This window comes from Stegodyphus dumicola, chromosome 2 (assembly GCF_044657685.1).
Source record: "Stegodyphus dumicola isolate Sdum_Otavi_A_Nest chromosome 2, ASM4465768v1".
In the NCBI taxonomy this organism is placed as follows: Eukaryota; Metazoa; Arthropoda; class Arachnida; order Araneae; family Eresidae; genus Stegodyphus; species Stegodyphus dumicola.
The window spans coordinates 107,836,395-107,863,671 of NC_140769.1; the positions used below are offsets into that span (position 1 = coordinate 107,836,395).

Genomic DNA, 27,277 nt, shown 5'->3' on the forward strand with positions numbered 1-27,277 from the left:
ACGTGTATAAATTGTTATTTAATCAATAATTATTATATAATCAATTAATTATAATTTAATTGATAATTATTAGATAATTAATTATTATTTATTGAAATAATTAAAGATTGAAGTAATTAAATAATTAAAATTAAATAAAATGTAAAGAGATAAATTGAAATTAATTAAGCGATTTTTAATATAATTTTATTGTTAAAATAAAATTTTCAAGATAAAATTTCTACTGAAATTGTTATTCAGTTACATAAAAGAAGTGTCGCAGCCTTCTTATTCAGGGTTCCAGTGCGTTCCGGCTAGAATTATGATTTATTACAATACGATATCCGGTGGGCTCCGGCCCACTTTAAGCTCTGATCGTAGAATATTCATTGGTAAGAAAACGAATTATAAATGGCTGTAAATAAAATTTTCCGTGTCATAAAATGGCAAAAATCCTAGTGTCCTGTGGATTTCACCAAGAAAAGGTAAGCGGAAAGATTTTTTTATCAAATATTGTTAAATGTTGAAGGTAAAAATAAGAAATTGCAAATTAGAAACACAGACAATAATTCAAAACATCTTGAGGTAGTTTTTTTTTAACATTCGCATAAATTACTTGATCTTAGATTGAAACGAAACAGGTACCTTTCAAATTTACTGTAACCAAATAAAAACTGAAAGTAAAATTAATAGAGAGGAAAGACTCTGAATACAGTCTATGGTAAACAGAAGTAAAGAACTTTTTTGTGCCCTCAGTATTACAAGATAAAATATATTCCTCATTTCACTTAACTAAAAGCTTTTTATAATGAAAGAACTTCCAATATCTCTTTGGAATGCTAATATCAATGGATAAATGTAAGTCATCTTTAGCCAAGAAATCAGTTGCTTCATTTCTATAGAATCCGTGATGAGCATGCACAGTGCTTAAATTGCGCCGGAGTCCACCGGAGCCCGTGGAATCTTAGAAACCCAGCGCGTCTGAGCACACAAACATACAATATGTATAAAGATTTTAAAAAATGATAGAAAGCCAAGCTGTATGTAGAAAACAGCAATAAATATGTACCTTCCCGTCAGAAAATTTCAGGTTACTGTCACACCCTAAGTAATAACTTAAAAATTTAAAATATAAGAAAATATCAAACAAATATTTAAAATCTGCCGAAAAAAGCAACTTTAGATTGGAGTAAATTGTAAATTTTGAAAGAAATTTGTAACTAGGAATCGATAGTATTTTATTCAAAATCTGTGTCAATATAAGACTGTTTTAAACTAATTAAAAATTTTATAATTTGTCGTAGATTTCTGAAAGTAACTCGTAACCAGGAATCGGTAGTTTTATTGAAAATCTGCGCCACTATAAGTTTTTCCCCCTAATTTAAAATTTTATACTGGCATATTTCTATTACAATTAGATCAAAGAAATATTTAGCTTTCCTTTATTAAATAAAAATAATATATTATACGTGCATACTACTGCCGATTCATAAAAGTAAATATTTAAAGAATAACATAGTAACTCACAAATAACTCCAATTATAAAAGTTCTAACGGCACAGCTTTAGTATAGCCCACTCGGAATTTTAAACAAAACAAAACAACAACAAAAAATCAAAATCAACTTTTTAAACAAGTCAGAGGATTGCCAATGGGCTTACATTCCAGCACCTCGATCTGTAATATCTTTTTATTTGTCAAAGAATTTAACTTCCAAAAAAATCTACAACCGCAAGAGTTAAATTACTACAAACACACCTACAGATTTATTGATGACCTTATTACAATTAATAATTTTGGTAAAATTGAAAACTCCGACATTTATCCGAATTGTCTTAAACTTAATAAAACTAATAATTCACAAAATAGCATAGACTTTCTAGATCTTCAATCATTAACTACAAAAAAATTTTACTTTTTGACAAAACAAGAAACTTCAATTTCAATACTAACAAATTAATAAATTGGAACTCCAACATATCCAAAAAAGTAATTAACAATACTATAATTAATCAAATACAACGAATTAAAACTATATGCACAGATGCAGTGGATTTGCAGCGCGAGGTTGTGATCCTTATCGGGATTCTCAAAGATAATCTGGTTCCCTTTCAGTTTGTCAGCCATTGCTTTGGGAGAGCAGGCGTTGGATACTCACTCTGGGTCATTTAACTGATGGGGATATGGTGATTTGTTCCTGGACCTGAGAGGGCGGTGTGGGTTGGATGACTGTCAGTTGGGGGATTTGTATATGGTGTGATTGCTCAATTGTATGTATTGTAAAAAGCTGATTGTCTTCAGACATGTGCTGTTACTGTGCTGTTACTAGGGAAATGGGCCTATTTCCTGCCTTTGGACTGTCTGCTGGCTCTTGGACAGCGGGGATGCCTTTTTCCTTTCTTGAATTCTTGGTCATTGCGACACGACAATTGGCCAGAAATTAATTGATTTCCATTCACTGGTATTTTAAAAAAAATCTTAACAGACGGTCTCTCTCAGATGGGAACTCCACGGGATACATCCCTCGGGGGGTCCGGGTCCCGCCCACTACCATGGATTTCTTCACCCGGGTCTTGCCGACTGATATAATTCAAAGCCCCTGCTGCCGCTGAGAATTTTCGGACGCCCTGCACTTCTGGGTCGGACACGGGGAGAGCACATTACCAGCTCCCCCACTGGAGGGAATGTGAGTTGCTTAGTGCCTTTCTGGCCTTTGTGTCTTCATGTGCATTCACTGATCTTGTTTATATTGTTTTCTATTTTATTTTTATATTATTTTTATATTGTTTTTGTGTTCTCTTTGATTTGTTTTTGCAGGGTTTGCATTATTTGTCTTTTTTATAGTCTTCTATGTTTGTTTCAACTTTGCTTTGATTTCGATTTCATAGTGACGGTTTCCGGTGTTTGATTTCTATGGATAATGTAGTACTCAAATACATAAAGATGATAGTGTCGGGGACGGTTACTCGAGTTTTACAGGATTTCTCTACAGTGGTTGATTTTTACTCCGGATTGGGTTGACTAAAGTGCTTCATGAGAGTGGGTTCTTTGAGTGACAACTATTCGCGAAAATATTTGGCCTGACTGGAATTGCCGGTTTGGCTTTGACTTATAACTCGAGTAAAGACGAAACACTTTCATATTTACGTATTTTTATCAATTATTGATCGTTGAACGGGGGTTGGTTTGTTCCCCTTGAAAAGTCAACTAATTTCCGATCAATGACAATGATTACATGTTTTAATTTTTACTTTTACAATTGTGGTATTGTTCTTCGTGATGATTTGGCTCCAGTCCCCGTTGAAACATTGTTAACATTTTGCTTTCAAATTACTTCAAAACATCTTTCAAAATGTGGCTTACCAGTGTGGGTGCACACTTTTAAAATGGTTCTACTTTAATTAAACTTAGGAGATAATATAATCAATTAATCAATACTGTTTAGGAAATAAATTATTATATATATATATATATATATATATATATATATATATCGCCAAGAGCTGCGATAAATGATATGATCTGGTAACCCATACTATTCACCAAACGAAATGTAAACACAAGGAGGTTAGAATAGAAGGAGGGAAGGTTCAACTCAAAAGGTGAAGCTTGGCGGCCATGTTACTGTTATCGCTGTGACTTGTGCAAGGAAGTCCGTAATTACAATATTTTTTCTTCTTTTCTTTTTGAAGCATGTCAGCTTGTGTTGTATATGAATGCACAAACAGATTTTCGAAAAAGATTCCTGAGATTACTTTTCCCGCGTAAGTATTGATTTTCTTTTTTTTTATGTAATAAGTTAGGTAAAAAATATTACAATGTCATGTTGTTTTCTTTCCAGATGTGAAAAAAAGGACTTAATAATAATCAAAATATGTTAAATACATTTTAATGTTTCTGTTTATAGCTGGCATCTTTGTTCCTTAACATACAATGATGTATGCTAGAATTTAAACTGTATAATTTGAACGTTTTAGGTAATTCGTTTGATAATTTTCATGAAAAGTAAGACACCAATTGTTACTATTTTATGAATTGTAAAGGTGTTAAACAAAGTAATGCTTTTCTTTATGTATTAATTATTATTAATTTTTAAGTTTTGTGAACTGTTAGGAATATAATTTGTGCATTTGATTAAGATAAACTAACTTTTCTGTTGTTAAAAAAATTTTTTTTGCATAAATTTACAAATTTGTGGGAAGTATAGCGATAAAAGTAAGTAAAATATTTACACAACTGAACATGTGGGAAAGATGTATCCAAAAATATAGGTATAGGTATATTTCTGTAATTCAGCTTAATTTAAGGCAATTTCTTTGAGATTCATAAATATGAAACGCGCATAAACTGAAATCACTGAATTCACATAAATCTGTTTTATTTTATTAATATTTATTTTCTTGTTGTTATAAGGTTGTTGGTTGTGAAAAGAATCTATTTAAACTTTCATTTAAAAAAAATGCAACTTGTGACTATTTTTTTAGAAAATTATCTGCTATTAATTTCAGGTTAAAATTATTTTAAATGATTCTTTAATAAATTACAATATTGTGAATAAATCAGAAATATCACTTCTTAAAGGAAAAATTGGAAAGTACACCCAACAGGTTGCTAATAAAACCTAAACAAATTCTTGAAATATGCAGAAACATTATTTTTAAAGGCTTTAATGTTATGCACATGCATTTAGATTTCGAAGTATTTCTTAATGATGTTCTGTACGTAGTAAATTACGGATATCATCTTTATAACTTTAAAACAAAAAACTAACAATAGCGAAGCATTTCATTATAAATTTTACATATTTTTAGTGGAAAATACATGCACGGAACAGCTTAAAAACACGTACGTTTCACTGCCGTAATGCAATATTTTGAAGTTACAAATACGGACGCCGCTTGTTCGGTGAAGTTTCATTCCCTGATAGTGGAGGAAACTGCGAACCCTCCCTCCTTCTATTCTAACCTCCTTGTGTAAACAAGAGGGTGGAATTACGGTTACAGCTAATTTAGTAGTCAGTTACATTTATTCAATTTCTATACAAATTACCGACATATCCGTTTACTGAAAGTTTAAGGCACGTGCCCTTTATTCCTACTTTTCCGGTATAGATTTCTCTTAAAATTTGTCTCACGCTGCGTTGCAGGAGGAAATACAACATTTTAAATTAGAATTCTACTAAAATTAATATCTAAATACACAATTCGTAACACTGTTATTGGCGATTGTTTAACGCTCAGATACCGTGAATACTATTTTGTATATATTTTTTTTGGCTACTTGAGGTGATATTTTTGCGTTTAGTTATTGCTTGCTCTAAAACTGCTATTAGTGATGTTGTAATTAAGTATCAGGAGATTATAAAGGAAAATTTAAGGTGGGAGTTTCCAAACAAGCGTAAAATTTTGGAAACAGATATTTTATGTATGAATTAACAATAGAGTATGAACGTTTTAGAGGATTTTTGATGGATTGTCGATTATTGAAGGATAACGTTTTCTGTGGAAAATGTAAGATACCATGCTGGTTAGTTAGTCAGAAAAAGTCATCGAATGGTAGCAATGCAGAGTTTATTCAATGTCTGATTTTTAAGTGAAAAGAGATTGCTATTCACATGGGCAAAGCCAATGCAGTGCGCGGTGCCTAGTTTGTGCAATTCTAGGATGTTTTTTTAAGTGAAAATAGATCGATGTGTACATGGGCAAAACCAATGTAGTGCGCAATTCCGAGGTTGTGCACGGTGCCTAGTTTGTGCAATTCTAGGATGTTTTTTCAAGTGGAAATAGATCGATGTGTACATGAGCAGAGCCAATGTAGTGCGCAATGCCGAGGTTGTGCGCGGTGCCTAGTTTGCGCAATTCTAGGATGTTTTTTAAGTGAAAATAGATCGATGTGTACATGGGAAAAGCCAAGAATTCTAGTATGCCTGCCTACAGAGAATATAATGTGATTTAGGAATTTAAGAACTTGTTTTTCATTAATGTGAAGTTTAAAATTTTTAGAAAATAATGAAAATTGTCTACTTACTGGTATATAAGGGATTATGTTGTTACGTAGCAAAACGTTAATTTGTAAATATGATAAAATTGATATGTTCCAGAGTATTAATTAAAAAAGACTTTTTTTATTTGTATAAATGCTAAAGCTTAAAAATCTTTGAAAATACTGAAGCTGTATGAAAGACTGCGACGTTCTTTATCGTTGTAATAACTGGTAGATTTCGCTTACTGTATCATGATAATTTTAAATATAAACAATTTATTATACTTATTATCAGTTACGCCTAAGCTCAGAAATGTAAATTTAAAGAATTTGATGTTAATAATAAACAATTCATTATTTTTTTAAAAGAGAAAATAGAAATTACGCGTAGCATGGAGAATACATTGTGACGTCACACCAAATTATTTATTAAAGGTGAAATAGCTAAAGGTTTCTGATATTGTTTTTAAAATTACATCCTTTTAACCTTAATCATTTTTATTAATCATTTCTTAATATTTATTTCTTAAAAAATCGTGTATAAGAGTCGTAAACTTATTTCTATTATCCACGATTTCTGGTGAACCATTTTTTGAAACACGGAGTTTCGTCGAAAATCTGGATGGCAACGATTTTTCAAAACAACGTATTTCATGTGCTTTGGCGCCAAACCAAATTCGCCAAACTTTGAAGGTGGGCTAAAGGTGTTCCGCTCTAACAAAATTTCTACATTTTTTTAAGTTTAAAAAGCATAAACAGAATACTATCAAGCACTTACATATTAACCCCGTCGACCATGAAAGTCAGTGAAAATACCGTCAAACTTGCGCCAAATGTTCCTGCGGAATTTTGAAGGAACTGACGTCTGTTTATTTAATAAACAATCAGTATTCAATCCGTTTTGTTTTTGTACTTCGTAAAAAGGCTTTCGTCCGTTTCTACTATTTGGGTAGACCCTTTGATTTTACCAAAATTTCTATTTAGAATTCTTACAAGCGCGAACTTCCCGCAGATAATTTTTCCATTCTATTACTTTTTTGTCAGCCATATTCAGCTGACTACATCGCGTCCATTTATACGTCTTTTTTTTTTTTTTTTTTTAAATAGGATTCCATTACTTTGAGAATATCCACTGATTGTTGTTCTGTACACGACATAACCCAAATTTCAAGCTTATTTTTTAAATGTTAAAAAAAAAGTAGTAACAGTTAACTTATATTATACATGGCTTAGGGAAGTGGTCTCAAACTCAAATGCGGGTCAAATTCTTGATCTGAAAGCAGCAGACAAACTAGAAGAAAATTTATTAAACAAACTATAAAAAATTAAACATTTTGAACAAAAACATTTTAAACAATAAATAAATGAATAATAGAAAACAAATTTTAAATTTCACTTACTGAATATTTATCAAAACATGCATGAACAACAATATTAATAATAACGCAAAGGGAAAAAATTCAAATGCGCTACCAACTATCGGCTAGCAAACTAAATTTACTATTTATCAGCGTGAGAAATTCTCCCACGTTACCTAATTCGTGTGGCGTGGCAAAGACAAAGCCACAACCTATGCGTTCTACCTTTTTACTTCCTTGTACGAAGTAAAAAGGAAGTATTGTAATCGCGAAAAGTTTCAGGCAGCATATTTCAACGAAAATATCCATTTTGACCGCTATCGATCGGTCGCAATTTAACGATGTTTTTGCGTGATATCTGTACGTAAGGACAGAATAAATAACTCGTTTCCTCCAAAAAAATTATAAAACTCTTTAAAATTAATTCTGAAGAGAATTTTTCGTGGCGTCTGTACGAACGTATGTACGTACGTATCTCCCATAACTCGAAAACGAGTAGCATCAGAACGTTGAAATTTTGTATATAGGACTGCTATAACATGTAGATGTGCACCTCGTATCTTGGTTGCAATCGGCAGCACCAAGCGTATATAAATACTATATTTATATATATATCCACTCTGTTACTCGACACAGTGATCTCAGTTCCTTTACTCTTATATGTTTGTAAATTGTACATTTTTTTGCTTTAAAAATGATTGCATTATGTTGTTCTTATCTTCCGATTAAGGTTTTTATGCCTTTCGTAATTCTGGAAGCAATATTTGTACAATTATCAACAATTTAAAAGCTGTTTAAGTGCGGTTAAGTTTTAAATAACATGGTGGACATATTTGTTTACATTTGAACAGCAGAATTGTAGATTTGTAGCCAATCTAGAGAGACTAAGCTTCGCAACAACAAAAATAACGCCTTCATTTATTATTGCGAATTAAATCATGCTTAATCCTTTCTGGAATTTTTTCGAGGAAATAAGTATTTAAGATTTACTTAGTAATTTTTAATACAGATATTTTGAGTTTTTATGTATTTTTGCCTTGTCGCGAAGTGAGAACTGAATTAATTGAATGAGAAATACTAAATCGTCTGTGAAAAACTGTTTCTTTTCTGTTTTGTTTTCTTAATTTCTTTCATACATCGTTCTAGCTTTATTATAGTATAGTATTTGAATAGAACATGTGGCAACGATAAGATAATTCTTCAAATGATATCAATTTTGTGCATTCAGAGTGTCGTTATAGTAAACAAATATAGTGAATTTTAAAGCGTGCATTTATTCTATTGTGGTTTAGGCGCTGTCGACGAAGTAGATTTTATTCAATCCAATCAATTTAAATGAAATTCAAGAAAAAATGCGTATAATTTAATATTCCGTACAAGGAACTCATGTGGTGTACACATCAGATTTTTTACTTTCAACTGTAGCCGCACAGTCCATATCTTTGCATCTCTAAAACTATACATAATTTAAATGTAATCGCGGGCAGTATGAAATGGCTGAATTTAAAACCACTGGCTTATAGAATGAATCGAGGTTATATCGAGCGAAAACTCAGATGTCATGAGTTACGTCACGCTTATCTAAAAATGGTGCTAAATGTTAACTGCCACTTGGCAACAGTTTCACTGTCGACTAGATAATACGTAAGTACTTAATATAAAAACGCATGTTAGCTATTTGAATGTAATTAAAAACTATAATACAATGAAGCTTTCAATGCTTATGTCATTAAATGCTTCCTTAAAAAAAACGAAATTTATTTTGGATGCAGACGGTAGTAGTATACACAGGAAGCAGAACAGGAAATTTTGCATTCGATCTGCCATAGGAGGCTTGAAACTTATTTTATTTGTGATACTTAAGGTAAGAGACAACACTCGCTGAAAAATATTACTAAGAAATTCAAGTTGAAATGATTTTCGAAGCAATTAAACTTACGTATAGTCAGAAACGTACACTGAGGACAACAAAACAAACAAATAAATAAAAATTCTATATCTCCCGTTCTACTGGGCTGATTGACGAAATTCAAATTGCGTTTTTCATGTCTCAAAAGGGTGACTTCAGATATATTAGATGTATATATAGCATTGTTCTAATATAGGTATTTTGACACAAAATCGGACCTTTTCTGAAATGGCATGCCAATTGTTTTCCATATTTCGATTCTACGACTCGAATTGCCTAAATATTAAATTTTGTAAAATTTGGTATGAATACGGAGAAAATCAGAAATTTATCTTGGCGTATTTTTTCAATTAGCGCTATATATAATTCACTTGGTGAACTTCTTAACTTAAAGCAACTTATTTTCCTTTCCTTTTTTTCATTGTTCACGAGAGGAACAAAGGTCATCTTTCATACTTTCAAATTATTTTAACAAAGTGCTTAAATCACATTTGGAGTCATTATCGCTGATAACAAATATGCCAAAATTCAGAACGCGCCAATATGTAAATTCACGTATATCTTAGCAAATTTTGAATAAAAACACTAATTTTTTGCAGGAATACTTAGAAATACATCTACTTTAAGATGATGGTAAAAATGTTTAAAATAAATAATAAAAAAGGAGTGAATTTTATTTCGAATGAACCTAAATTTCGAAATGTGAAAGGAAGATTGAAATAAGTTTAATAAAAAAGAGACATTAATAAATATATATCAAATTCAATTAACATTGAGGTGCTAAAATTTTGAAAGCTAATTTTTTAAAAACTACTCCACGATGTTTACAAAACTTGGCAGTTTGGCATAATTTGAGTCGTAGACTCGAGGTATGGAGAAAATTGGTAGGTCATTTCAGAAGAAGTCCGATTTTTTGTCAAAGTACCTATATTAGAACAATGCAATATATAAATCTAATATATATCCTACGTCGCGCTTTCGAGACATTCAAAACGAAATGTAATTTCGTCAATCGGCCCAGTAGAACAGGAGATACAGAACTGCCCCACACTTTTCTTTCAGCAATGTACAGTTATAATACCGAAGATGAAAACAGTAACATCTTTTTTAGGTGCCAGAAAAGGAAAACTAGCTCAGATTTTTAATATTACCAATTCACGATCAAGCGCGGATGGCACATTAACCAGGCCTTGTCTAAAAGAAGATGTTTAGTTTGAGTATTTCAGAACGACGAAAAAATTACCACCGCAAATTATGAGCATCAGCCAAAACTGTCTATGGAAAATGTTAAGAACAGATACAACTTCCGTGGAATAGTAGTGATAGCAAATGATATAAGAATATTTAAGAGCTAAATTTTATCCACAACAGCATATATATATAATTTAAAACTCTCTGACCGGCGAGGCCTACGACCTAAAATATTTTTGTGATGTCTGTAAGAACGTATACGTGCATCTTGAAATATGTCCAAGAAATCAAGGTAATATAATAAATGTACATAAATCCAAGTATAAAGTACCACTGGCATTTTGGCATTAAAATTTAGAAAATACTTCTTTCTCATGGCAGTTTTCGGAAATTTGGGCTTTCTACCTGAAACTACATTCCGGTTTTGATTGTGTGTAATCTGAAATGAATAAATAATGTTAAATTATCCATTAAAAGTAAATTTAATTTTTAACTTCGGCATTGATTTATGTTATACGTAAACAAATTAATTTTTTTCCTAGAATAAACTGCTTTAAAATATAGGCAAAATATTAATAGCATTTATCGATTAATGATAAAACGGATTATTCCTATTCCCAGGTTTTTCAAACTATCCTCGAATTAGAAGTGATTTTGAGTTTAATTGTGGACATCTTTCTTCGTATTAACTCCGGTAAATCTGGACTTGGTTTATGAACCGATATGAGTTATATATAAAACAGCCAAAATGGTAAAAATGAATGGTAAAAAATACATATTAAATAAAAACTGAGAATCCGAAAATTTACATGCTCGCAAAAATATTTCTTTCCGTTGAGGCATCTAAAGAAATAACAAGAGGTCACGCAGAGATTCCATAGCTTATCACAATCGAGCAACCTGCTGTTAAGCCAAATACAAACAATAAAAACACATGCATTATTATAATAAAATGCGACGAAGGCGGTTGGAGCAACAATCTACCGAACATTGAGCGACTCATTTGGACCTCTGCAAGCGGCCGTAAAGGCTTCGAGAGTCGAAGGTCGGGGAATTTTGCTAGAGAAAAGGGGAAACGGTCGAGATTACGCAAACGTCTGAGACGCGGACACCTCCTCAGCTGGAAGTCCGTGGGAAAAAATTAAAAAGATCTGGTTATGAGAGACGTGAGGCTTGAAGGGGTCAAGAGGAGTGTAGGCAGGTGTCCGTTCTTATCCAGACAAGTCGGCGCGCTCAAACTTTGCTAGGGAAGAACTCGTAAATTTACCACCACAAATTCAACCTGAATATTGAATAAATAATTTTGCAAATTTACTCTTAGAACACCGTAATATTGCAAACAATAATTGTTTTGGACAGTTCTCTTTGACGTACCTTTTTTAATGTCAGTAAAAGTTTTTCAGCTATTTTGTTTAATACAATTATCTTCATGTAACTGAATTTAATTGTTCCCTTCTGTTCGCCGATGCCCTGACTGTTGAACCAGTTAAAACGCATATTGTTATAAATGCCAAAACAAAGGGAATGGTTTGGAGAAATGTTTATTTCCCGAACAAATAAAAAAAATTTAGCAACAAAAGTATTCATGCATAATTGACAAACCGGGACACCTATCTTATTCGGTTATCAAATACATTTGCGAGAAAATAAACGACACTTTAATCACAAAATTAAATTTAATAAAAAATTTAAGAAAATTATTCCAAAGAAACATTCTATACTGTTAATAAAGGCAATGACATAATTTACCTAATATCAACTTTTATAGTTTTGCCCCATATAGCACGGAATAGCATGTACTGGCGGCTCACACAGTATATTCATTCATTACCCGTAGCCCATGACCACCAGCGGCCGAGCGGTAAAGTCGTTGAATACTGGTAGTTCGTCTAGGGTTCGAATTCCGGCGAACGGACAGGCTCCATGGACTTTTCATGGTTTCCCCGCGTGTAACAAGTATACGAGACAGTTTCCCTTAGAAAGAGCTCCACAAAGGCATTCCTCTCCATAGGCAGATAGCCCTTGAGTACTTTGCCATGATCAAATAAACCAAGCGAAACCAAATCATTAGTAACCCATAACACTTATTTCGGAAGTGATTCGGTGTACCCGGAGAACATTTTAAGATTTTCGAGAAATACTTCTAGAATATATTAAGCATATTCCAGTTTGAAATATACTTTTACACTTATAATATATATGAATATGACATAATAGCAAAGGAAAAAGACGGAGAACTGTTGATGCATAGTTATGCTAATATTGAAGAGGAAGTATTCAGATTGCGTCGCAAGCTAATGTTTTGACTTAGTAAATAAACCTTGGCAGTCGAGGCGATTTTAATTCCATTTTCATTTCCAATTGACATTATGTGGCCACAGATCACTTGGCACCCTAATCGTGCCTGTTCAAGAGCATTTACATTATTGATATTATTGCGATAGGAAGCAGCGTAGCGATATTGCATCCAAGCACAGCACAGACAGAAGCTGAAGCGCATAGGTATGAAAAATGGAAGGTAAAATCCTAGTATACGGTGCAGCCTTGGCGCGATTTTGAAAATTATCGCCAACACCAAAAATGACCCAAAGAACGTCTAGGTATATAGTATACACTTTATACTACCACTATATACATAGTATATACTACGTATAACAATATATATTTCTTTGAATAGCCCGTTTACTATTCATCCTATATGTCCCGTTTTTACTGCTCATCATAAAGTTGCCAAAAGCCGCCAAATCTCGTGTGCACCGGATACTAGGATTAAACCAGATGGAAGCACGCGAAGAGAAAAGTTTTGGTTTACAATGGTAGTTTCAGTTCCCAATAATTACGTCATCAGAGCTGCGCCATGGACCTTATAAGACATAGACTAACCCAGTGGGCGGGGCGCGCGTCACCGACATGTTGGCAAGAAAGAGTAGGGACGATCTGGTTTACTTTAACACTGAAACCTATGGCGTTTGTATCACATAACTCTTTTTAATTATTAAATGTGATACGTTGTATAGTGATGAGATTATGAAAGCCACAGTTTTTTCCAAATAGGATTTAATATATCTCATTAAAGCAGTTTTTACTGCATTTCGCGCATTTTTTTTTCACGCGTAATTCTTGTACAAACATCTTTACTTTGGTAAAACGGTAAAAACTCTAAGCACACAATTTATGAACTTAATTTTGCGTAGAAATAAAGTAAAATTAAATAAAATTGATAGTACGCGATGCTTTGAAATAAATAAGGTAAAATTAAACAAGATCTGATATTTTTTTTTTTTAATTTAATGAACATTTTTAGGCAGTGATTTTCCAAACTATAATAACATTACAAAACGTTCATATTTATTTGATTATATGATCAATAAATTATTAACATTAAAATGGATTAGTTATTTTAATAATTCATAAAATTCGGAGCATAAAATTTTTTAAGCGTAATGAAGAAAAAGCGTCAAAAGTGTTTATCACTATGTATTATGAAATACAATTGAAATAAAATTCCTTTACAGAAATTGTGCTATAATACTCATCTATAATTTTAAAAAAGCAGCACAATTTAGAATTTTAAACAAAACTTTCAAAAATTCGTTTTTAAATATTCTAGTATTTTTTACTTATTTAAAAAGTACTAAAAAATTTTATTTACACCAATAAAAAGCGTAAAAATTCCAAGAAAAAATTGCTTGTTTGAAATTTTCTATTAGTTCAGATTTAAAATATTATTTTCTAAAAGAATTAGTTACAAATTTCCTTACAACATAGGAAAAGCTAAAAAAATATCCAGTCCTGAAAGCATGCAATAGCTTTATAATTATTTGGAACGTTAATTATGCTTGATAAATATGCTAAATTTTTAAAAATCAATCTCAATTTCAAAAGTAAAAATATGTAGAAATTCTAATTTGTGAAATGAGGCGCTACAATCAGCTTTTTCTTGAGAATTATACACGCTGCAATAGGCAACCAATGTTAAAATTTCTGCAAGTCGTCCCTACTCCTCCGGATGTGATCAAGGTGGCAGCCGGCGACGCCTCAGGCGAAGGAGAAAACCCGTTTGAGTTAGTCTATTTCTTATAAGGTCTATGAGCTGCGCAGGCCGTAGATTGATCTAGAAATGACGCAATCCAGAAATGTTATTGCGAATTTTAGACTAGAGAGGGAGAATTAATGTTTTACCGTTAGTTTAAATTATAATTTTGATTCAGACATTTTTAACCTTACATATCCCCTCCCCCTTCAAAGAGAAAAAGGCGTGGCGACAGAAAAGCCTTTTTAAAAGAAAGCATTATAGAATTAGCAAAACTAGGTAAATACAAAAGTGAGAAAAAATCACAAAATTTTGACATAAATAATTTTTTAAAGTATAAATCCTTACAGATATCATTTTAACAATAAATTCAAATTGAAAATTCTGTTGAAAATTAAAAGTTTTCAAGTTCATCGTTAAGAATGTCCTAATTTTTCTCAAAGTCCACAGCTCTGTAAAATCTTTGCTTAAGCATTAATCATAATCAATATTTCGCAGTCCTTAACCTGAAAATCTTTCATAAAAATTGATCTTGCCAATATAAAACCAAATTTTTTTTTTACAGATACATGAAATTTTAATTAATTATTTATGATCCACATTTTCTTAATTGTGAAGCAATGCAAAATATAATTTAGAACTTAATACATAGTAAGTAACAAATTCAGTGCAATAACGAAATAAACTTTGATAAAAATGGGCAAATCCTCTACAATGCAAATCAACGTGATAACTTGCTGATGGCTGTGGGATGCTTAAATACAATTGCACATAGAAATTGTATTTAAGATTTTATTGATTTTCTCCGTTCCTTAATAAAGTAACTGGCCTCTAGTATTGTATAATTATCAAATTTTATAACTATAAAAAATCTTCAAACTAGTTAATTGAAATGGAAAAAATATATAAAATTAAAGATATATTAAATCCTACACTTCCCTACAATAATAATATGGACCACATAATTTTGTGAATATAAAATAAGGAAATAAATTTCATAATCATATCCATTTAGGTGAGGCTTTTAAAACTTTTTCATATACAAAAATTTCAAACACATCCATTAATATTACAAAATCGCAAAAATTTAAAAATTTTATAATGTAATTAAATTTTTATTTGAAATAATATACTATTATTATCTAAATTTTTAATTGACTTATTTTGTACAAACTGGAAGACCCCACAGCTTTCTCCTAGCTACACACTTCCAGCTATTTGGGCAGTTACTTGGAAAGGCCTCCGTTCCTTTTATAAGGTAACTGGCCTTTGCGAACTGCTTTACAATACCCCATTTATTGAAAAAAAAAAAATAATAACCACACTCCACTACATTAAAAAATATAAATTATTATATTCGAAAAAAAATAAAAGTGGGAGCCTTTAAAGTTTATCTAAACATATTACGATAATTCCTTTTTTTTTAATCAGTTAACATAATTCCATACTATTTATGATTTCTATAATACAACTCAAAAACACTATTTGTTTATCATATTTTCTACTAATTTTTTCATAATTATTTCAGTCACTTAAAAATTTTTATCAACAATTCAAAATTTTCAACATGAATTCAACACATCGATACCATAATATGCTTCCCTATGAATAATTTAAATAGCTTAAAATTCGTTACTTAATTTGCTCACACATACTTATAAAAAATTAGAAAAATTAATGAACAAGAATTTCACATTTTCGCAAAACAGCACAGTCAATTTGCAGAAATTTTAAGCAAACTTGAAATGAAAAGTACAGAATTCGTAGCATAGTAAATAATTTTGTTCCCGAGTTAGATAGATTCACACGAATGTGACAATTTTTGAGCTGTTGAAAAAGCGGAAACGCAAATAATTTTCTGTCGCACATACTTGCAGAGCTCAAACTCGGATTAGTGAACTTAACACACAGTAATGCTGAATCTCCTAAAACGGTAATTCACTGATGATTTAGAGCACTTTTTTCCCCCTGAATACTGTAGAGATGGCCGAAGCAAATTCAATATTCCTTTTCACTAGACATTCAAACTTATGGATTTATCACGTGATTATTTTTTGAAACACTTGCAAAACACCACAACAGAAGGATGATTAGGTTATTTTTTAAACACTGAAAAAATAAATTTGACGATTCACTTCTTTCACATTGCCTTTGGATTTGTCACAAAGCGATGATTGGAAGAGATGAATAAACTTTCCATTGAGGTCTCAGGCTGCAGGAAACTATCCTGTCAGGATTGACATAATAAAAGCATAGAAAAAGACGGAGCACTGTTGATGCGTAGTTATGCTATATTGAAGAGGAAGCATTCCGATTGCGTCGTAAGCTAATGTGTTGACTTCGTAAATAAAATTTGGCAGTCGAGGCGATTTTAATTCCATTTTTATTTCCTATTGACATTATGTGGCCACAGATCACTTGGCACCCTAATCGTGCCTGTTCGTACCATTACATTATTGATATTATTGCAATAGGAAGCAGCGTAGCGAAATTGCGTCCAAGCACAGCACAGGCAGAAGCTGAAGCGAGGTAGTTATGCAAGATGGAAGAACGCGAAGTTAAGTTTTCGTTTACAAGTGGTAGTTTCAGTTCCCAATTATTACGTTATTAGAGCTGCGCAGGCCATAGAATAATCTAGAAATGACACAATCCAGAGAAGTTATTGCGATTTTTAGTATAGAGAGGGAGAATTAATGTTTTACCGTTAGTTTAAATTATAATTTTGATTGACATATTTTTATCTTACATATATATGTAATAAAACTGCTCCATTAGATGTAATAAAACTGCGTTATTACTAAAATAAGATGACTTGGTGAGAGCTGCAAAGGATTGGCGTCGGAGTGACTGCATCATAACTTGAAGACTTTGCTGCGTAGTTATGGATGCATAAACCAAAAAAACTTGCAGACATGGCCTAAATTCCACAAATAATTTTATTTCTGGATAATTATCACTGTGCATGCGCTATGCATCCGCCAATTTTGTACAGATTACATCTTGCTGAAGGACAAAAATTAGAAAAGTAAACACTGCGGCAAGGCGACACAATCGTCTGGAAGCAGAAGGGAAGACAGAAGAAAAGGGTTGCGACGCAGTTAAGCTTTTATTCCGAATTCTCATGTGTAACGTGTATACGAGCCAGTTTACCTTAGAAAGTCCTCCGCGAAGGCATCTCTCCCCTTAGTCAGATAGCCCTAGTGTGCTTTGCCATACTTCAATAAAACAAACCAAACCAAAACTACACACTAGATCACTAAAGCTAGACTACTAATAACTGATATATATTAATTAATGAAGGTTAATTTCGTTTTCACTAACGGCTTCCATGAGCTTTCCCTTTTCTCTGATCTCTCTCTGGGTCTCTCTCCTAGAAACTAAACTTTTGGCGCCCCTTAGATTGAGAGTTAGCGCCCTCTATGCATTTCGTTAGTTGACGTTACCCTTACAACACACTAATAGTAACGTATTCATTATTTACTTCTTAATATTATTCCTGAATACAAAGTGGAGTAGTTAAAATTTAATGTAAAACTGGTCGATGATATGAAAAATCACAGACGTAATTCAAAAGTTCAGCACTGATGTTTTTCGTAAAAGTAAGGTCTATATTTGAATTACCTAAAGAATTTTGGATACTTGGTTGGTGTTATGTTACGGTTGTTATGGTTGAAGAGCCGTTTCATAAAACTGAACGCTTTCTTATTTCTTTTTATATCATAATAATAGATGATATATCCTTGTCGACGCCCGCAACTTGTCGCACCGCTGTTCTAAAGACAAAAAGTTTTAGTTTTTATTGACCGATGTTACACTTTTATAAGCCACAATTTGTCACAAACAATGTAAATATGCCCAATTTCATTATCTTTAAAGTTTTGAGCAAAATATTGTCGACACAACTGATCAATCTTTTTCATTTGACAGACACCGTTAAAGAATCTCTCCACTACAGTCGAAAGGTCAAAAACTGGAAAACAGTTGCTAAAAGAAGAAGTCTGGAAAAGACTTCTGGAGAAAGCCAAGGACCAGCGTGGGCTGTCGAGCCAATGAAGAAGAAGAAGAATTTACTGCGTATTAATATAATTTCATCAAATAAAATTACTGGCACTGTGTTTTACGTAAATTTCTAGTAATATTAGTATTTCTTACATGATGGCTCAAAATTTGCTTAATAAGACTATAATTCCTACAAAATGATTGATATGAAGGAAATAAAACACAAAGACTTATATATTTATTAAGTTCCTTTTTTGTGTATCGTCTAATAATCTACAGAGAACAATGAATTTATTTTATAGTCTAAAAATAAATTTTAAAATTTCATTAAAGTGTATATTTAGGAGATAATATAATCAATTAATCAATATTGTTTAGGAAATAAATTATTATATATATATACATATGTGCGTGTGTGTGTATTTACTTTTTTTTTTTTTTTTACTTTGAGTACGAAATCAAAGAATTTAACTTCCAAAAAAATCTACAACCACAAGAGTTAAATTACTACAAACACACCTACAGATATATTGATGACCTTATTACAATTAATAATTTTGGCAAAATTGAACACTCCGAGATTTATCCGAATTGTCTTACACTTAATAAAACTAATAATTCACAAAATAGCATAGACTATCTAGATCTTCAAATCATTAACTACAAAAAAATTTTACTTTTTGACAAAACAAGAAACTTCAATTTCAATACTAACAAATTAATAAATTGGAATTCCAACATATTCAAAAAAGTAATTAACAATACAATAATAAATCAAATACAACGAATTAAAATTATCTGCACAGATACAATAGATTTACAACGCGAAATTTTGCTCCTTATTAAAATTCTAAAAAATAATCTAATACCCATTCAATTTATTAACCATTGCCTTAAAAAAGCAGGCGTTAAATACTCACTCTAAATCAATTAACTGATAGGGATATGATAATTTGTTCCTAAACCTGAGAAGGCGGTATAAGTTGGATGACTATCAGTTGAAGGATTTGTATATAGTGTAATTACTCAGTTGTATATATTGTAAGAAGCTAATTGTCTTCAGACTTATTCTGTTACTAAAAAAATGGGCCTATTTCATAATCTTTAGTCTGTCAAATAGCTCTTTGACAGTGAAAATTAATTTTTTCCTTTCTTAAATTCCTAATCGTTTCGACACGACAATTAGCCAGAAATTAATTAATTTCCATTCACTAGTATTTTCAAAAAAATTTTTAACAGAGGGTTTCACTCAAATAAGAATTCCACAGAATACATCCCTCAAGAATTCCAAGTCCCACCCACTACCATAAATTACGTCACCCAAGTCTTACCAACGATATTATTCCCCCGCTGGCTCTAAGACACACTACACTTCTGAGTCAGACGCGAAGAGAACACTTTGCCGACTCCCCACTATAAAGAACGTAAGTTAATTAATACTTTTTCTGGCCTTTATATCTTCATGTACATTCACTTTTCTAATTATATTTTTTATTTTTATATTATTTTTTATTTGTTTTTACAAAGTTTGCATTATTTATCTTATATTTTGTAATCTTCTAATGTTTATTTCAACTTTATACTTTGAATTCTATTTCAATAATGACAATTTCCAATGTTTAATTTTTACAAATAATATTGAACTCAAATGCATAAACACGAGGGTGTCGGGGGACGGTTACTCGAGTTTTTTCGAAATTCACTGCAGAAATTGCTTTTCACTCAAAATTGAATTAGATAAAATGCTTCATAGGAATAAGTTCTTTGAATATCAGCATTGGCTCATAATCCCTTCTATTTACGGAAATATTTGGCCTGACTTGAATTGCCGGTTTGGCTTAGCCTTATAGCTCGAGTAAAGACGAAACACCTTCGTATTTATTTATTAATTATTGTTCATTGAACGGGAGTTGGTTTGTTCTCCTTGAAAAGTCAACTAATTTCCGATCAATGACAATGATTACATGCATTTAATTTAATTCTTGCCTTTAATTTATTCCTTTTACAATTGAAATTTTGTTCTTCATAATGATTTAATTCCATTCCCCGTTAAAACATTATTAACATTTTACTTTCAAGTTACTTCAAAATATCTTTCAAAATCTAACTTACTAGTATGGATTCACTCTTTTAAGATCATTCTACTTTAATTAAACTTAGGAGATAATATCATCAATTAATCAATATTATTTAGTAAATAAATTATTATTAACTTACTTTGCAGCAATTACGCAAGTAACTTGTTTTCGCACTAAATGAATTTAAGATCATACAACATTTGATATATATATATATATATATATTGTAACTCCGAAAATGAACTTTCAAAAAGTACCATCCTAATTCGTAAGTAACTTAGCACGCTCTACTACCATAAAGGAAATAATAGTAAATAATACAAATTCAGATGGTGAAGGAAGATTAAGGGTAAAAAATAAACACAATATTTATTTGGTACTACTCATCTCATTATTCCAAACAGAAGCCAACCTATAATCTTGCCTTTAAGCAAATAATAATTGACCGAATTGGTGAAATACTTGGAGTCAAGTCTCGTTAGGTGACACTGCTATCAGACATAACAAAAGCTTACCTGAAAGCTGCCAAAGCAACTGCCTCCCGGTAATGTGACGTAGCATACATAAGGTGGATTTGTTGATGGCATAGATTCGTATATCACCAAGGCTCCGTTCTTTAAGTCGGCCCCCCTCGCCAGCTTCATCTGCCAAAACTCTTGCAATGCTTCCACCACATTCACTGAAATAAAAAAGCACATTATTAAAATACATTACAACTATAATTTAAAGAAAAAAAAAGACACCAGTCATAACATAGTCTGTAATTTAAAAATAATAATAACAATCAAAAATAAATAAATAAATTAGGTCATTTCATCTTTTAAATTAGCTATGTTTCTTTGTCTCCTCCCCCCGTTTTCTTTTTAGCTTAAAAGGGGCTATTAGTCTCGAAGTAGGATTTCGCGTTTGTTCACTATAAAGGGCGTATCACTTTTCTAATTGTTTCCACCAAATATTATCTCCCTGTCTTATTTTTAAAGACATTACACAATGAAGAATCCACCATCCAATTTGACGGTCAATCCATCAACAGTCATCAATTCATTGACGGTCTAGAGCCATTCACTAGCATATAACATGCATTAAAATAATTGTGTCACGGAATCAGCACGAATTCATGAATATTACTAACATGAATAAGGGCATTATAGAATATAATAAGGAATACTAAAATTAATAAGTACAATATGCACAATGAATAAGGACTCTATACATTTCCTCACATACACACATTATTGCCACAACACTTTATATAAAAATTAAACATGCTAAAACAATAAAATGGGAAAAAAAAAAAAAAAAAAGAGGGAGTTTGAGTGTTTCAGTTTTCCAAAAAATCCTGTGATCCGAGTACAAAAAAAACTATAAATATATAATATGAATCAAAGCTAACATAAAGCCTTGCATGAATATTAAAGAAAACTGTATCTAAATGTGAAAAATGATTTACTCCATACAGTTATAAATTTATATGCAAGATTATGTCCCTTTTATTACATGTATATGCAATAATGAACATTGTAGAGTTTTTCTTGTCGGAAAAAAAGGTACAGAAGCTTTTTTTTTTTTTTTCCCTGTGAAGTGCAAGGCGAAGAAAATGTTTTGCCATGCAACTGATTTGGTGAGGTAAAGGAATCATTTAAACAAATAGTATATTTGTTGTTCAAAATAGTGTAATTGGATAAAGTAGAATTTTACATTTACTTAACAGTACTTTTCGTAGTGATTGAGATAATTGAGCATATCTTTGTTTATTATTATGAATTGAGAAATTGAAAATACAGTTAATTACAGATAACATAACGATAAAATTTATAAATTTACTATAAACAAAAGGTATTTTTGTTCAGTTTAAAATGTAAACTATAAAAATCAGCATGTTTTCTTTAAAAATATACTTTTTCAAATTATCTTAGATGCTTTTAATTTAGTGCATAGAAGCATTAATTAGTTTTATCTTACTGAAAAAGGATTCTTTCTGATCACTTAAATTAAATAAATTAAATTAATTAAAAAATAATCATGCAGGAAATGAACTGAGAGATAAATTTTTAACTATGATTGACATTCCAAATCCTATACTTAGTAATAAGTGATACATAAAATATACTAAGTGATACATTAAAAAACAATGACATTTTCTTATTTCAAACAACTGGCCATTTAAATACAAAAAATTGTACTTGGAATGTTTTATTCATTAAAAATAAAAGTCAGGGTTAAATAAGCGCAGTTTTTGTCCTTGAAAACTGTCTACTGCAAGGGCAGTTTAAGACCAGCCTAATGAAGCTTTCATTTTATTAATTTTTATTTGAATTGAAAATTTTCAGCAACAAATAGTCGCTTCAAATTTACTAGTTAAAAAATTGCGAGGGCAAATAAAATCTCAGAGAAATATCATTGTAATTTTGCTTTAGATTTCTGGCATTCATAAATTAAGATATCTGAAAATTAAGAAACACCGAGAAAAAGCATGACTTTATAAAATAAAATACATTTACCAGTACTTTTGTTCTAAATGCTAAAATGATCCAAGCCGCATTTCCTAATAGATAGGCCCACCAATGGCCGAGCGGTAAAATCGCTGAACACTGGTAGTTCCGACCTGGGTTAAAATCCAGGTGAAGGGGCTGGCTGCATCGGCGTTTTCGCGGTTTTCCTAATATGTAACGTGAATACAAGCAAGTTTAACTTAGAAAGTCCTCCACGATGGCATTCCTCCTCTTACGCATATAGTCCTAGTGTGCTTTTCCATTATAAAACAACCAAACGAACCCTAAGTGGTAATTACACAACAGTTTAGCAGCAGCCATGATAAAATATCTACCTATCAACATGTAGAATAACCTTTTCACTCTAAACTGATTACTGATCACTTCCACTTGCTACGAAATGATTAACTATGTCTTAAGAAAGAACAAGAAATAATTCAACTTTTTTCATATAAAAAAATCAAAATATTAAATATTAGTAAAGGGCGTAAATAGACCTATATGTGAAAGCTCAGTTAACCCTCTCTAAGGCGACCATTTACGGTTCGAAGTGATTTTTTATTCTATGAAGCTGGTCGTCTAGGAAAGATGAGATTAAATGCTTTCAAAATAATTCCGGTCACTTATGGAGGTGAAGAAAATGGTTCTCAGTATGTTATAAAAGTTCAATCAATTACTAAAAAAAATGTAGAGTAAAATATATCCTCAAAATTAAATAAAGCCTTTTAAAGTGCTTATAAGAAATCTCGGTACTATTCCGTTTTGAGGACCGTAAAAAAATTGCATGCGCAAAAGCGCCAAATCTAGCAAACGCGCCCATTTAACAGCGCGCCAAATCTAGCGTACGCACTGATTTCAGATTGCTTAAGTTTATATAGTTCTATATTTCTTAAGGCGACATTGGAATACCAGTTTAACTTTTAAATCCTTTTTTGATATCCTACGGATTTAACAATTTGGGAATTGCCCATGACGAAAAGTCTGCAATAGAATTTTGGGTAAAGTGCAGAATCACCCACTGCTTGACGCATTTTTAAGAATTGCACATACTCGGTATCCATGTACACATCGACCTATTTTCACTTAAAAAAAAAAAAAAAAAAATCCCAGAATTGCACAAAAATGGCACTGCGTACACCCTTGACTTTATCTATGTACACATCGACCTATTTTCACTTAAAAAGTAAAAGAAAATTGACAAAAATCCAATTGTTTTTATCCTTGCAAAAAGCGTAGCAACACTGTATTGTACAACACTGTGTCCTTGTAGCAACACTGTACGGAATAAAACATTTTTATCTCCAGCGCGCGAGACTGTCTGTCGGAAATTATAATGATATGCCATTTTTAAATATTGTGATTTTGCTGTTGAACTGAATTTTATGTTGTGTATGTGCGAAGAACGCGAATTTAATAAATAATGTTAACACATAAACCGTTAATAATAATAATAATAAAAGGCATCTTACGGACCAAACTGAATATTGATGTAATGAATTGAGAAGACTGTGGGGAAAAATAGAAAAATGCGTGCCAACATTTAACACTGCATCCGTAATTCTAAACATATACTGATTTTAATTTTGTGATTTTGGTGTTGAATGATATATAGGGTTAAGTGCGAAGGAAATAGGGCTTAATAATAGAGCTTAGCACGGGTGAGTGTAGCAACAGACTGGTAGACTACGAGCTCAGCGACAACGTGAAAAACCTGTAACAAACCCTTTTGGGCGGTCGTTAAAATTTGAATTCTTTCAGATTTTTTTAAATTTATTTATTTAGCCATGTCTTTCCAGTATTTTTAGAAATATCTGCACAATTTTCACGAATTGCTCCACATCAAAATAAGAGTGTCGTCAACGTGCTGAAGACAAGGAGCGTTACATTAAATAATGATTCTAAACAAATAAAGAAGCTCTTTATAATATTTGCAACCAAACACAATTTTAAGGACATGAAATAGAACTCGATAAATTTTCTTAATCATTAAACGACATAAGCATATTGCAAAGTCATCATTCACCGTTGGTCTATCTGTTATTGGACTTGCTCTGCAGGAATTCTTTCACGATGAAGAGCGGAAGAAACACACATCTTTCTCATGCTGAAAATGTTATAAATAACTAATCCAGCATTTCATAGAATGCAACAAAGTAGTTCAAGTTCTAGATAGGAGACGACAAATGCGGAAATCGGTAGCAAAACGAGCGCTTGATTGCCACAACTGACATTGGAATCATCATATTCACATTTGCATATGAAATAAAAAGACGCAGACTAAAACCCGTAGTTGTGTGCATCAATCAACACTTAGTGACATCAATGATAGACAACCGTTATTCTTACCACTGTCAATGCCTGACGGAACAGTTATCATCACAAAACGCAGCTTGAGCTAATGACATGTCGTTCACACTTATCTAAACCAACTTACATGCATATGGATTCCTATGGTGGACCGTTCTTCAAAAAAAAAAAAACTAAAATAATACCGCACATTATAGCCTCATACGGATAAATATATCTTTTTACACATTTTAAGCCAATAAATGCGATTACATATTAAAGATAAATAAATAAATAAAAACAAGACTTGCTATTTACAACATATGTTTATTTACATGATTATCCACATAAACTGTTTTTCGGTTAAATTACACACACTGGTATTATTATGACGTGAAATACCAGCATGCTGCTTCGTATTTGCAAGGTATATGTATCTGATGGATTCAATACATTTTAGATAGAAAGAAACACGGAATTAATAATTAAATCTGTAATGTTTCTAATTACTTTGTGTGTGCTTAGTTTAGTAGAAACCTTGCTGAAGTGAGTCAAAGTGTGCAAATGAAAACTTCAGAGAAAGGTTAAATTCACCCTTTTATTATCTCAAACTAAGAACACAGATGGTCCCTTCCTCGGGCTTACGAGAAGCCTCTACTTGGGCTTTAACTCAAGAAAATAAGAAACGAATCTAATGCTTAACTAAACTGAACTTAACCGAAGCTGTACGTAGTTGGCCATTAATTAAATTGACCAGCGAGTATCAGCAGGCAGGTACAATACGGCCGAGCTTAATCAGCTTTAAACAATGAAGTAGCCCAACGGTAAACACGCGCCACTAAGGACTCCTAAGCATTTCTGCTGAAGTAAGCGAAACTACTTCAGCAGAAATGCTTAGGAGTCCTTAGTACTCTTTCTACATCATTCACATGTAACGCGATATTAAAAAAACTTATTCTGGTTGGGAAACAAGAATAGACAGCAAAGTATGTTTAAAATTCAAATATAACTGTTAGAAACTTAAAACAACCTCTACAAATTCCTTATCCATGTTTCCATTAAAATTCAGCTTTTATTTTCCATAAGCCGACCAGCGGCCTATCGGTGAAGTCGCTATACACTGCTAGTTCGACCGGGGTTTGAATCCCGGTGAACGGCTCGGCTGCATGAGCGTTTTCGTGGTTTTCCTCATGTGTAACGTGTATACAAGTCAATCTGCTTTACAACGTCCTCCATAAAGGCATCCCTCCTCTTAGGCAGACAACCCTCGTGTGCTCTGCCGTAACTAAATAAACCAACCAACCTTAATTTCCATGATGAAACATGATGAATTAGTTAGCAAATTAAATATAAGAAACTTAAAAATGTTAGGCATTTATTACAAAATATAATGAATAGTTAAAAACCTTCTTTCCTTTAGGTATTATTGCTACGCAAATGAAAGAAAAATATGAACGAAATATGAATCTAAATCCCTCAAAAACGTTGATAGAGTTTTAGTCTGAAGTTCAAAGTCCAGCTATGCAGCTAAGAATTACACTAGATATATAAAGTGTTTAATTAACATAGTTATTTATTATAAAGACGGTATAGTGTTTAGGGGAACCTACAGCGGTACCAAAGAATCGGGTTGGAATCCCGGAGAATGCATGGATGTTTTGAAATATATTGCGTCTTTGCGGCATGGGAGCGCTTTACATATATGACGAGCCCGAAGTCCTCTCGTGTGGTTTTGTGGTAGGGGAGAGGGGTGGAGACCCTCGGACACACTCCCAGAGTTGCTCTTCCACAAAATTGGAAGTGGATGTCCAACCTCCTTGAGGCTCTGACAACCATTCTTCCCTGAAATTCATAGACAAGACAACAACAACCGCATTGTGTAGTGACTTCTAAAGGGGAAGGGTACAGTTATGTCTCTACAGAGAATGATAATTAATAACTTACCACAGATGGATAGATAAAATATGGAT

At 32.0% G+C, this 27,277-nt stretch overlaps 1 protein-coding gene across 1 annotated transcript in view; it reads right to left on the reverse strand.

The window, feature by feature from the left end:
* Positions 1–27,277, reverse strand: part of lft (Limb expression 1 family member lowfat) — a 696,498-nt gene that overhangs the window by 203,591 nt on the left and 465,630 nt on the right. Inside the window, exon 2 of the mRNA XM_085811015.1 lies at positions 21,045–21,208. Coding sequence (XP_085667141.1) covers positions 21,045–21,208 — 164 coding nt within the window. The remainder of the gene's footprint in view (positions 1–21,044; positions 21,209–27,277) is intronic.